This window comes from Phodopus roborovskii, unplaced genomic scaffold, assembly GCF_943737965.1.
Source record: "Phodopus roborovskii unplaced genomic scaffold, PHOROB, whole genome shotgun sequence".
In the NCBI taxonomy this organism is placed as follows: Eukaryota; Metazoa; Chordata; class Mammalia; order Rodentia; family Cricetidae; genus Phodopus; species Phodopus roborovskii.
Genome location: NW_026126442.1, coordinates 1,357,068 through 1,369,092, shown reverse-complemented (window position 1 = coordinate 1,369,092; position 12,025 = coordinate 1,357,068). Strand labels below are relative to the sequence as shown.

At 41.8% G+C, this 12,025-nt stretch overlaps 1 protein-coding gene across 5 annotated transcripts in view; it reads right to left on the bottom strand.

Annotated features, from left to right (window-relative positions):
* Positions 1–11,271, bottom strand: part of Melk (maternal embryonic leucine zipper kinase) — a 62,565-nt gene extending 51,294 nt beyond the window's left edge. For 2 of the 5 annotated variants that reach the window (XM_051187700.1, XM_051187701.1), the window contains exons 1-6: positions 10,222–10,294; positions 7,673–7,768; positions 5,892–5,977; positions 3,694–3,810; positions 1,671–1,814; positions 355–423 (exon numbers count right to left, since the gene is read on the bottom strand). In XM_051187700.1, the coding sequence (XP_051043657.1) occupies positions 355–423; positions 1,671–1,814; positions 3,694–3,810; positions 5,892–5,977; positions 7,673–7,730 (474 nt within the window). In that variant the 5' untranslated portion in view covers positions 7,731–7,768; positions 10,222–10,294. Of the gene's footprint in view, positions 1–354; positions 424–1,670; positions 1,815–3,693; positions 3,811–5,891; positions 5,978–7,672; positions 7,769–10,221; positions 10,295–10,449; positions 10,502–11,122 lie in introns of those variants that run through there. The other 3 variants (XM_051187698.1, XM_051187699.1, XM_051187696.1) reach the window with 3 other exon arrangements.
* Between the last annotated feature and the right edge of the window lie 754 nt (positions 11,272–12,025).

Sequence of the window (12,025 nt, the reverse complement as noted above, 5' to 3'; positions counted from 1 at the left end):
ATACACACTAAATTCTCAACTTCTATACAAATGAACAAAGGCATCACCTAGTGGCAACATACTCAAACTGCAAACACATGATTTAGTATTCATAATATAATGGCTTCACATTACCTGGCATTACAGATTCTTAGCTTACCTGAGGGGACAAATCCTAGACCTACTGGTGGCTCACACTTGGCTCCATGTCAGAATTATCTAGCCAACTTATAAAACTGCCAATATGAAGGATAAAATTTAACATTTTTCAAAATGGATGTAACTAAGCTCAATAAAGATTAAGTGAAAGTCAGTGCAAAATAACACACCAACAGGTATACTTCTAGACATAATTGTATTTATTTTCACACTTACCTTGGGTTTTGCACAGAGACCAAAATCAATCAGCTTTAATTTATGATATTCATCAAACAATAAATTTTCCTGGGAAAACAAAGATATTTTGATAACTGTATTCTGATGTCTTTGTAACACATCCACCTTTAACCATTTCTAAAACTGACTTAGAGTTCTTTCTATTTAAAGCTGAGGTCCAACATAAGTTAAAACATCACTAAAACCTAATGACAAGAAAAAGATAGAGCTGGGGTAAGCACACAACTTTGATCCTAGTATTCAGCAAGCGGAAGCAAGTGAATCTGTATGAGACCAGCCTGGTCTACATAGTGAGTCCCAGGTCAGTCTGGGCTATATAGTGAGACCCTGTCTCACCACCACCACCACCAAAAGGAAGAGGTGGGGGGAGAAGACTGGGAACTGGAGATGTAGTTCAGAGGAAAAGCACTTTCCCAGCAGACCTGAGGCCCTAGATTTGTTCCCTAGAAGCACAAAAAGAAAGAAAGAGAGGTCTGGGGAGATGACTCAGTGGATAAAGTGTTTACTGTGCAAATATGACTAAATTCAGACCCTAGCACCCATGATAAAAGCCAGGCATGACAACACACACCTCTAATCCCAGCTCTGAGGAGGGGAAGGAGTATACCTGAGGCTCACTGTCTAGACAGTCTAGCCAAAACAGCAAACTCTGGGCTCAGTAAGAGATAAAGAAGGAAGAAAATCTATTCCTCCTTAGCACTCTGAGGGCCAACTACAAGTGAAGATAGTTTCTGCCAAAGGCAAGTTTAAGACTAAACAGAGCTCAGACTGAAGAGTGATGTATTAAAAACATGAAATGGTGATAAACACTGCCACGGACCTACTCTAGGACACTGACCCTATTTCACAATGTTACACTTAAATATATATTCAGTGTACCCACATTAGAGCCTAAAGATTAAAGGAATGTTCACATCTTTCGTCAATCCTTTAAAATTATAATCTGTCAGTTCTACTGAACTGTTCCCTTCTGGGGAGTAATGGTTTGAAATTAAAGGAATATAAGCCCAGCATTATAGGTGGCTAAGACAGGAGTATCTCAAGCTTGGGCTAGTTAGACATTGTCTTAAACAAAAACAGAACACTGAATGGAAAATAGTCGATGGTACATCCTTCCCAAGGATAAAATCTTGATTCCAAGGATATCCAATACAACTGACAAATGATGAGAATGTTAAGAAGGAAAATAGTTTGTGACAGACTCTGACTAAAACAAAAAAGAACACATGGACACCTGAAATAAGAGGTAGACCATGCTCAACTCTCAGGTGAACATCTATGACCAGGTCACTTACTGGTTTGAGGTCCCTGTGGGCATAGCCCTGGCTGTGCACATATGCTACTGCAGACAGTATCTGGCGGAAGATGACTCGGGTCTCCTCTTCAGAAAGGCGATCCTGGGAGATTATGTAGTCGAACAGCTCTCCTCCCGGACAGTACTTCAACAGCAAGAGTCACACAGTTACAGCGGACAGAAATCACTTCCCAGGAATGGAAAGTAAAAACCATACTGAACTCAGTATTAGTTCAACTTTAAAGGCAAGGGAACTGAGTGAGCATATCTAAAACTACACTCTCAGGATCCAACAATTCAGTAATTATTCCAGGAAGGAGAACAATAATTCTTCCCTTGAACAGTTTTATTACCAATAAACAGAAATCAAACCAACTACCACTGTGATTTTTAAAAGCTCACTCAGGGCTTTATATTTTTATAACAAAGTACTAAAACTCATTCTCCAGTTAACATACTCACATTTAGTACAGTCATCTAAAATTAAAAATGAAAAGCAGCAGTAATTATTGTTTCTCCAGTAATTATTGCTGGTATTGTCCAAAGACCAGTGATTTTCAATCTCCCTACAAAGAGCCCATTAGGAGCCGAGGAGCAGCTCTGTGGGTAGTGCGTGCTGAGCAAGCATAAGGACCTGAGTTCAGATCCCTAAGCACCTACATAAAGGCCTGCAGTTGGCAACACACATCTGTAAGCCAGCACCCAGGAGGCAAAGTCAAGAAGATCCTGGGGCTCCCTGGCCATCCAGCCTAAACTAAACAGTGAGCTCCAGATTCAGTGAAAGGCCCTGTCTTAACAAGCAAGGAAGAGAACAATATAGAAAGGCACCGAGTTTCCACATGCACATATGCAAACACACAAAGCCACAAACACATGTGTCTGACACACATGCATACACCAAACCACAAAACACAAACACATAAATATAGGAGACATACAAGTAATTAAGAGGAAGGGCTTGCAGAGGCCCCTCTCTGGGATTTATATAGTCAATGGTTGGTAAGGGAGGAGAACCATTTTTTTCAGTGATGTAGTCACTGGTAAGGTACCCATGCTCTTATAAGCAACCCTCAAAAAAAGCACTGGGTTATCAAAAACAAAACATAACAAAAAAAAATGATGTGGAAGTAGAAGCAGGGCTAGTTGAGAAGAGGAAGGGACCAGCGGTAACACAGAGAAGGTAACAGAGGATCAATATGGTCACACAACATTATAGGGGCAGAGAGATGGCTGAGAGGTTAAGAGCACCAGCTGCTCTTACAGAGGACCTAAGTTCATTTCTCAGCACCTGCATGGCAGCTCACAGCCATCTATTACTCCAGCCCCAGGGGAGCCAACACCCTCTTGAAGCCTGCATACGCACGAGATACACACATGGTACATAGACAGATATACAGGCAAAATACTCAAACATAAAAATAAATACATTTTATATGCATAAATATATACATATTAAATGTCATAGTGAAAGACATTATGTATAATTAATATATGCTAATAAAAGGCACAAAAAGGGCCATCAAAATGGCTTTGATCCCAGGAACCCACATAAAGGTGAAGAAAAGAACCAGTAAGTTATTTAAGGGTCAGCTTTATTAACTTAACGCAACTTAGATCACCAGGGAGGAGAGTCGCAGTGAGGGACTGTCTACACTTGGTTGGCCTGTGGGCATGTGTGAGGCAAACCATCTTTATTAAGTTCACTGATGTGGGAAGCCCACTCTAGGTGGCACTACTCCCTTGACAGTGGTCTTGAGCTGTGAAAGACTGGAGAAGTCAAGCTGAGCACAAGCAGACAAGCAAGCATTTCCTTCTTTCCCTCTGCTCTGCTAGGTCTGTGCTGCACTGACTTGCTGGGACTCTGGACTGTGGCTAAGTTACTTCTTATAAAGACCATATTATGACAACAGAAATGAAACTAGAACAAACATTGATTCTAATTTTTCAGGTAAGAAGAAATAATTCTCTCTCAGCTATTGAAAAAGCAAGCAAATACTTTTGGCTGACAGGGACCCACCACTAACCTCAAGAACCATGAATATTTTGTTTTTTGTCTCTAGCACATGGTAGAGTTGACATATATGCTGATGTCTCAGATTCTTCAGAGCATCGATCTCAGTTTTGACTCGGGGTAAATCGCTCTGTTTGACAAAACACCAGTTCAGTTAAGCAACAAATTTCCTGGCCAAGTGTTCCAAGCACCAATAGCAACAGTTTTAATACTAGGTAGACAAAGCTATCAATAGCTGTAAAACAAGCAGCTTAAAAACAAAGAAAAAACACTACAAAATTAGTGTTCTGAGAATTTTATGAAGGCAAGCTCAACGTGAGTGTGGCAGTTAATCTGTCAGTTTGAGTGAGTGGGGATTAGCAAAGCCCACACTAGGAGTGTCTGAGGACTCAAAGAGAACTCACACTGAACATGGTGGCACCACTCAATAAGCTGGGGCATGAGTGGGATAGAGGGTGCCCACTAGCAGAAGCATGCTCTGTTTCCTGGATGCCACTGAGGCACATACTCAAGCCTCAGCTCAGGCCCAAAACAGTGGACAAAACTCTTTCCCCCTTTTAAATTGTTTCCCTCAAGTATTTGTCATAGTGACAAAAAGCTAACTGACTGAGTAGGTCAAGAGTACAATGCCCAAGAGTACAATCCTGAAAGAATCTTGGACTACTGTAGAAGGTGGCCATTACAAACAAAGTACAGAAATACCCATTACCAAGCCAAGATACAATCCTAGCAGCCAGAAGGTTTGGAGACTGAAATACTGAGGCCAACCTGGATTACAAGGTGAGCTATAACTCAGTCTAGATTAAAGAGCAAGAAAGGAATCTCAAAGAAAGAAAAGGAATTAATTGTAAAAGCACTTTTCATTATGGCTGTTAGTGAGGTCTCACTGTAGAGTCCTGACTAGCCTTGAACTTGCTATGTGGACCAAGATGACCTTGCACTTGGAGCAATCCTCCTACTTCTGCCTCATAAATGCTGAGATTATAAGTTTGTGCCACCACACCTGGATCCAGATTTCTTTAACAGCACAGGTCTTTACTTTGTGAGCGTGGTATATATGTGTGTGGCATATATGTAAGTCCACGTGTGTGTACAAGTGCACAGATGCATGTAGAGACCAGCGGTCAACATTAGATGTCTTTCTTAATCACTATCCATCTACTTTTTGTGACAGGGTCTTTCTTTGACCCTGGTGCCCACCAATTAGGCTAGATGATTTATACCATGCCAGCACTGGGATTATAGGTGTGTAAAGCCATCACACTCATACTCAGCTTTTTATGTAGGTGCTTGGAATCCAAATTCATGGCCTCATTGTTTCTTATTTTGGTTTTGGTTTTTCAAAACAGGGTTTGTCTTTGTAGCCCTGCACATCCCCAGAACCTTGTACTCAGAGACTCACCTGCCTATGTCTCAGGAGTGCTGGAATTAAAGGCATGTGCCATCACCACCAGGCAATGTTCACTCTTACATAGCAAACAGTAGTAAAAAATGTTATTACAATTTTTAAATTCTGTGTGTGTGTGTGCACATGTGAGTATGTGTACATAACTACAAGAACCCAGAGAAGTTAGATTCCCCGAAACTGGAGTTACAGATGGTTGTGAGTACCAGACATAAATGAAAAGAAATGAACTTGTGTCCTCTGAAAGTACAAGTGTTCTTAACTGCTGAGCCATCTCTTGAGTCTCCAGATCCTAACATTTTGCTATGTAAGCCAAGATGGCTAGAAGTCGGGTCCCCAGAAACCACATAAATGTCAGGTATGGCAGCTTGTTTAGAATTTCAGCTTTAGAAGACAGAGATGGGATCCCACAGCCAACTGTCTAACAAGACTAGCCATATCAGCAAGCTCTGGGTTTAACTGAGAGACCTTACCTCAAAAAAGAATAAAGTGGAAAGCAATCAATGAAGATTTCCAGTATCAACCTCAGGCCTCTGTATATACATACACATATCTTTATGTGTGGCCCCACACATGCCATACATATATACAAATGAAAAGATAATACATATTTCTTAGTAAGGTGTGATGACACACACCAGCAATCCTAAAAATCACAAGTTGAAGGGCAATCTTGACACAAAGTTAGTTCAACACCAGAGCTATATACAGTGAAACCTTGACTCAAAGTAATTTTTTTTAATTCATATACTGTAATTCCCATATAGAAAAGTATCACAGTAGAGCCCATTATTTTTCAAACTTACCCCTAGTGCATTTTTATCCATGATTTTTATAGCTACCATTTCTCCAGTGAGGATATGACAGGCAAGTTTGACCTTTGCAAAGCCACCTATGTGTAAAAACATGGATAGGAGATAAACAAGGGCCCAAGCAAAGATTTTTTTTTTTTTTTTTTAAAGCTCTTTTAAGCCACATTTTCCTGGAAGTTTGTCACTTCCAACAGGTTAGCCATGACTCCAGATTCTTTTCAGTAAATGTTTCTAAATCAGTAGTTCTCAACCTGTGGGTCACACAAACCTTTGGGGGGGGGTCAAAAGACTCTTTCACAGAGGTTGCCTAAGACCATCAGAAAACACAGATACTTACAATTCATAACAGTAGCAAAATTACAGTTCTGAAGCAACAACGAAAATAATTTGTTTGGGGGTCACCACAACATGAGGAACTATATTAAAGGCCCCAGCATTAGGAAGGTTGGGAACCACTATTCTAGATGGAGATTTGTTTTGTTTTGTTTTTCCTAAAATGAACAGTAAATAAAGAATAAATAGTAAAGATGTGGGGGGTGGGGAATAAGCCCTCACTCTTCAGAAATTTGCTCCATGGGAGCTGGAGAGATGGCTAACAAATTCAAGTGTGCTTGCCACTCTTGCAGATGACCAGAGTTTAGTTACCAGCACCTACATCAGGCAGCTCATAACTGTTTATTACTCTAGCTCCAGAGGATCCAACAACCTCTTCTGGGCTCCTCAACACACAAGCACACACATACACACAAATAAAATAAATCTTTTTTAAAAAGAAGAAATATGCTCTGTAATTAACACTGCAATTAACTTTTCTTTATTAACATGCTAGAACAAAAGAAAGTTACTGAGACTGAAGAAAAATTATATACAACTTCACTGAGCATAAAAACTATGAAGGTAAGCAATTATGTTTTAAAACGAGATCGAGGCTGATTAAATATGTCTAGTTGTCTGAAAGGCATTAATACATGCAGAAAGAAGTTTCTGATAGTCTCTTCCAAGGTCTTCCCTGCTGTTTTCCTCGGTGGCTGGGGCCAAAATCCTGGAACTTCATTTCTCTAGCATGTACAACTCACCAGCAAATCCCACCTACTTACGCTGGGAGAAACATACCTACCACTTCCTTGTGGGAAGGAAATAGGTACTGACTAGAAATGGCCGTGTCTTCTCTGAGCAGGTCAGGCGTGACTGTGTGTTCGTGCACTTTGCATATTTTATCGTGTTATAACCCCTTACATTCTAACCACACTGCCATCATCTCCAGTGTCACTTTCCTCAATGCAATTGCTTGCATTGCCCTCTTCCACCCTCTTCATCCTCAAGCAGCCAGGGTAACCCTTTGAAAACAAGGTCAAATCACTCCTTAGCTGGAAATTCCCCATGGCTTTCTAAAATGCCCTACAAGGCTTTCTCTAATATTCTGCCCTTGTTCTGCTCTGCTTATTAAAGTAGAGGATCAGGCAAGACGGCTCAGAGAGAAAGGCACTTGGCAGGAAAGCCTGGCAATCTGAGTTCCAGCCCCAGAACCCACATAAAGGTGGAAGGAGAGAACTTACCCCACAAAGCTGTCTTCTGACCTCAACAAACATGCTGGGGCATGTGTGTCCCACATACAACACACACAACAATAACAATAAATTAAAATGTTTTAATTATAGGTAGAAAAAAATTAAGTTACATCAATTATACTAAAAAGCTCATAATTAACCAAACAAACCATACTTCCAGTTATTTTATCTGTACTCTGCCTCCAAGAAAAAAAATTTAACAATTACCTGTCCCAATAGTTTCATACAATTCATAGTATTTGAGAAGTTCATCATAATCTTTCATAGTTCACCTGGAAGTTTATTCAAAATGACAAAAAGAATCTGTAAAACAGAAAAAAATTGTATAAGACCAATAAAAGACATCATATCATCTATTCCATCTTTTATTTTATTTTATTTTATGTTTTAAGTTTTCTGAGACGGGGATTCTCTGTGAAGCCCTGGCTATCCTGGAATTCACTCTGTAGATCAGGCTGGCTTCGAACCCAAAGATTTGCCAGCCTCTGCCTCCTATGTGCTGGGATTAAAGGTATGCACCATCACCACCTCCTCCATGTATAAACAGAGATAAAAGTAAATCTTAGGCATATAAATGACAGTGAAGCACTAAGTAGTCATATTAAAAATCAAACAAAAAGCCCTGGATTCCTGCCTCACACCATCCACACAAATCATAAAGACTTAAACATATCCAAGTAATAGTACTTTCCTTCAATCCCAGCATTTAAAGGTAGAGGCAGGAGCTCAAGGTCATCCTAGACTACATAGCAAGTTCAAGACTACCTGGGCTACAGGAGACTATGCCTCAAACAACAAATGCACTTAACATCAAAAACAAACTAGCTCAGTGGTACAGTCACTTGCCATCAAGCCTGACAACCTGAGTTTGATCCCTGGGACCCCCATGACAGAGAGACTAACTCCCATAGTTGTCTTCTGACCTCTATACATTATTCAAGCAAATAAATAAAGCTTTAAAAAAAAAAAAAAACAACTAACTTTCCTAAAAAAACAAGACTGAGCTCAGTGACATACACCTATAATCCCAGCACTTAGGAGACAGAGTCAGGAGGATCATTCCAAGTTTGAGGCCAGCCTGGTCTACACAGTCAGTTTCAGATCAACTGGGGGGAAAAAGTGTGTGTGTGTGTGTGTGTGTGTGTGTGTGTTCAGAATTCTTGTACAATCAAAGACACCACAAAAACAAAAAAGAAAACAGAACCAGGTATGCTGATACCTGCCCACAATCCCAGCACTGGGGGCACCAGAAAGGAGGATTTGAAGTTCCAGACTAGCCTGGGTTACACAAAAGATACTATATTAAAATGGATTAAAATGGAGGGTTGGCAGGAAGGACTGAAGAGGGGCTTGGCAGCCAAATTAAGTTCCCAGCATCCATGTTAGACTGCCTGTAACTCCAAGTCCAGAGGCTCCAACACCCACTTCTGGCCTCTGTAGGGACCATCAGAGCTACATTCATGCAAACACATACATGTAAATTTGTTTTAATTTTTTAAATTTATAAGTATTGTATATATGTATGATAAATGTGTACATGGGTGTGCACATGCCATAGCACTTATGTGGAGGTAAGAGTACAGAAAACAGCTTTTTCTCTGCAGCCTACCACAACACCTCACCCAGCCAGATTTTAAGAGAATATGCTTATTAATTGCCTCACTAACTCAGAAATCTCTTAATGGCCATTTGCCAGTAGGACAAATATGGGAATGAAGTGGAACCCCATCCCCAAAAACTGGAAACAGAGAACTAAGAAATTCCAAGTCAAGAAATCATAGCAGTTTAGAGGACAAGACATGGCTCAGTAACTCCTGAGATCCTGTTCAAAAAAAGAAGGGGGGAGAAAAGCCAGAGAAAGGAAATGGGGGAGTTGGAGAACATAGACTTGATTGGAGAGCTGTCTGCTATAAAGCAGGCTAGCAAACCCAGCATGGAGACACGAGTCTGCAACCCCAACAGTCTTAAATTTTCTCCATAGCCCAGACAGTCTTGACCTGCCATGATTCCTGCCTAATCCAACCACACAAACAAATGATTACAGTGTACCACCAGGTTTGGCTCATAATTAACTTCTTCAGATTTCTCCCAGAGGAATTTTAAACTCCCAGTTCCTAGGAAGAGACTGCCTTGCATAAATACTAAAATCTTTTTTCTGTCTTTAAGTAACACCACTGTGGGGCTAGATTATATCTAGTAAGTCCACGGAACATAGTTTTGGTACTATTAAGAAAATTAGAGATGCTGGGCAGTGGTAGTATGCCTTTAATCCCAACACTCGGAGGCAAAGGCAGGAGCGATCTCTGTGAGTTTGAGGCCAGCCTGATCTACAAAGGAAGTTCAAGAACAGCCAGAGCTGTTTGAACAGTCAGTCCTGTCTCAAAAAAACCAAAAAGAAAACTAGTGACTGATTATATCTACTATTTGACCTCTACATCTCATGGGTATAAAGCTGGTCTAAATAACCTTAGACATCCTGTTTATTGTCTAGAAATTGGAATATGAAAAAGAAATATTATGATTGGTGTGAAAGAAAACAGACCCTACGTTGGATAGTTGAGTGCCTCTCCAGTTGTGCTGAAGTAGAAGAAATGGGAACTTGCCTCATGTGAGACATTGATCTGGTCGTCTCAAATAAGAGTACAGAATGGCTTATAATTTGGCCTTAGAATACAGTTGAGTAGCATCCTTCCTTCTTCCCTTGCAGAGTTCCTAGGAACAGAGGCATTTCTTCTGAAAAGCATTTAGGGACTAACCTGTCCATTTAGTTGGTTTACAACAGATAGGCAGGAAAGATCCACTGACTGTTTCCATGAAGGTGTAGTAAGAGCTGTTTTGATTTCTCTCACACCTCATAAGAAACAAACCAAAACGGATAAAAATTGAGAATCTAAGCCTCTAAGCAACATTTCAGGCCCCTCCCTCCCTCCCTTTCCACTAACTGTAGAAATCTACCCAAGGTGAGACTAGAAACACTCACTCACCTCACCGTGGTGTGAATCTGCTGCACTGGGACGCCTTCTCTGAGAAGTTCCCCCGTTTCTCTCCACTGCCTCCTTGGCAGGAGCCACCTTCCTGCTCCGTTTACCGCTATAGGCTCGGAGCACCCTTACAATACGCGCCACTTGCTTTGAGCAAATACAAAGTGAGGATGGATTTGGCCTCTAAAAACGGGGATCACACGTTTCCCTTTTAACTGGAGCACCCCAGGAAACCTAGTTGAACGAAGGAAAGTATCCCAAAGTCCTTCTCTGAACCGCTTTTGCGGACAGTCAGGAGCACTGAAACAGAAATGTTAATTCCCATCTACCGCAGCCTCCTGGGCGTCAAACGCTTGGCCAAACTTCATCAATAACTCCGTGGTGGGGAGCGTTCATGCCTACATTCCCCAGCCGGGAAGCCTAGGCAGGACTCAGGGACCGCTTTGGCTACAGTGAGTTCGAGACCAGTCTGAACTACATAAGACTACGTCTCAGAACGGCAGAAAGAAAGGGGGGAAAAAGAAGCAACCATCACCACCATCTGTGAAAATCCTGGGAAGAAAAGTCTAGAAATTCTCACAGAGAACGACACTGGTGGGCGGAACCCTGGGGAGGCTCCGTCTCCCGGCCGCACCCCACACAGCTCAGAGCTCGGTCCGCGGGCGGGAGAACTGACCTGAAGGACGGCAGGCCCGGCGGGACCGAACCGGACAGAAGGCCGAAGCAGCCGCCGCAGAACCCAGCAAAGTTGGGACAGAGAGCAGTCGGTGGGAATCTTTACAGGATTCAAGTTCCAGCAGCTTCCGCCCGCCAAGGGAATCAAACCGCGCGGGCCGGAAGAGGCGGGACCCATGGGAGCCGGAGGTCCAGTCCCAGGGAGGTGGGGCGGGGCCGGAGAGGATGGGGCGGGGCGATAGCGGGGCGGGGCGAGATAGGCTCAAACGTCTCAGGGATCCTGGCAGTCCAGAGAAGGTGTCAGACACTAAGGATCCCAGGTGGCTAGATGCTCCCTTGAAATGCTATATGAACTCGTAAGGCCTTGCCTCTTTGCTTTTTTTTAGAGTATTTATATTTATTCTTCAATATTTTCATAAATATATGTTGATCACATTTATCTGTATCTCCCTTCTTGTTCCCCACACCACCCAAAACCCCCCTGAATATCTATCTCATAGGGGCACAAAAAAATTTTCCAGAAGACATCAAACTTAAATTTTCACATAATCAACTTTCTTATGATCTCTTTATTACATTCAGTTATTCGTCTGTGTGTGTGCGCGCGCGTGCGCGCGTATGTTTGAGCACACGTGCCACTTCTCACAAGGGTGGAGGGTAGAGGACAACTTTCAAGAGTTGGTTCTCTCCTTCCACCATGTGGGTCCAAGAAATCAATCAAGTTGTCAGCTTACAAGCAATCACCCACTGAACCATCTTTATCCTCTTTTTTTTTTTTTTTTTTTTTTTTCTCTCTCTCTCTCTTCTGCTTCTTGGGGACCCAACCCCTCCCTGGCCTTGATTATTCTGAGTAAGAACTCTAATCTTGAGCTATTTGTCCCCATCCATCCATTTCCTGATTCTT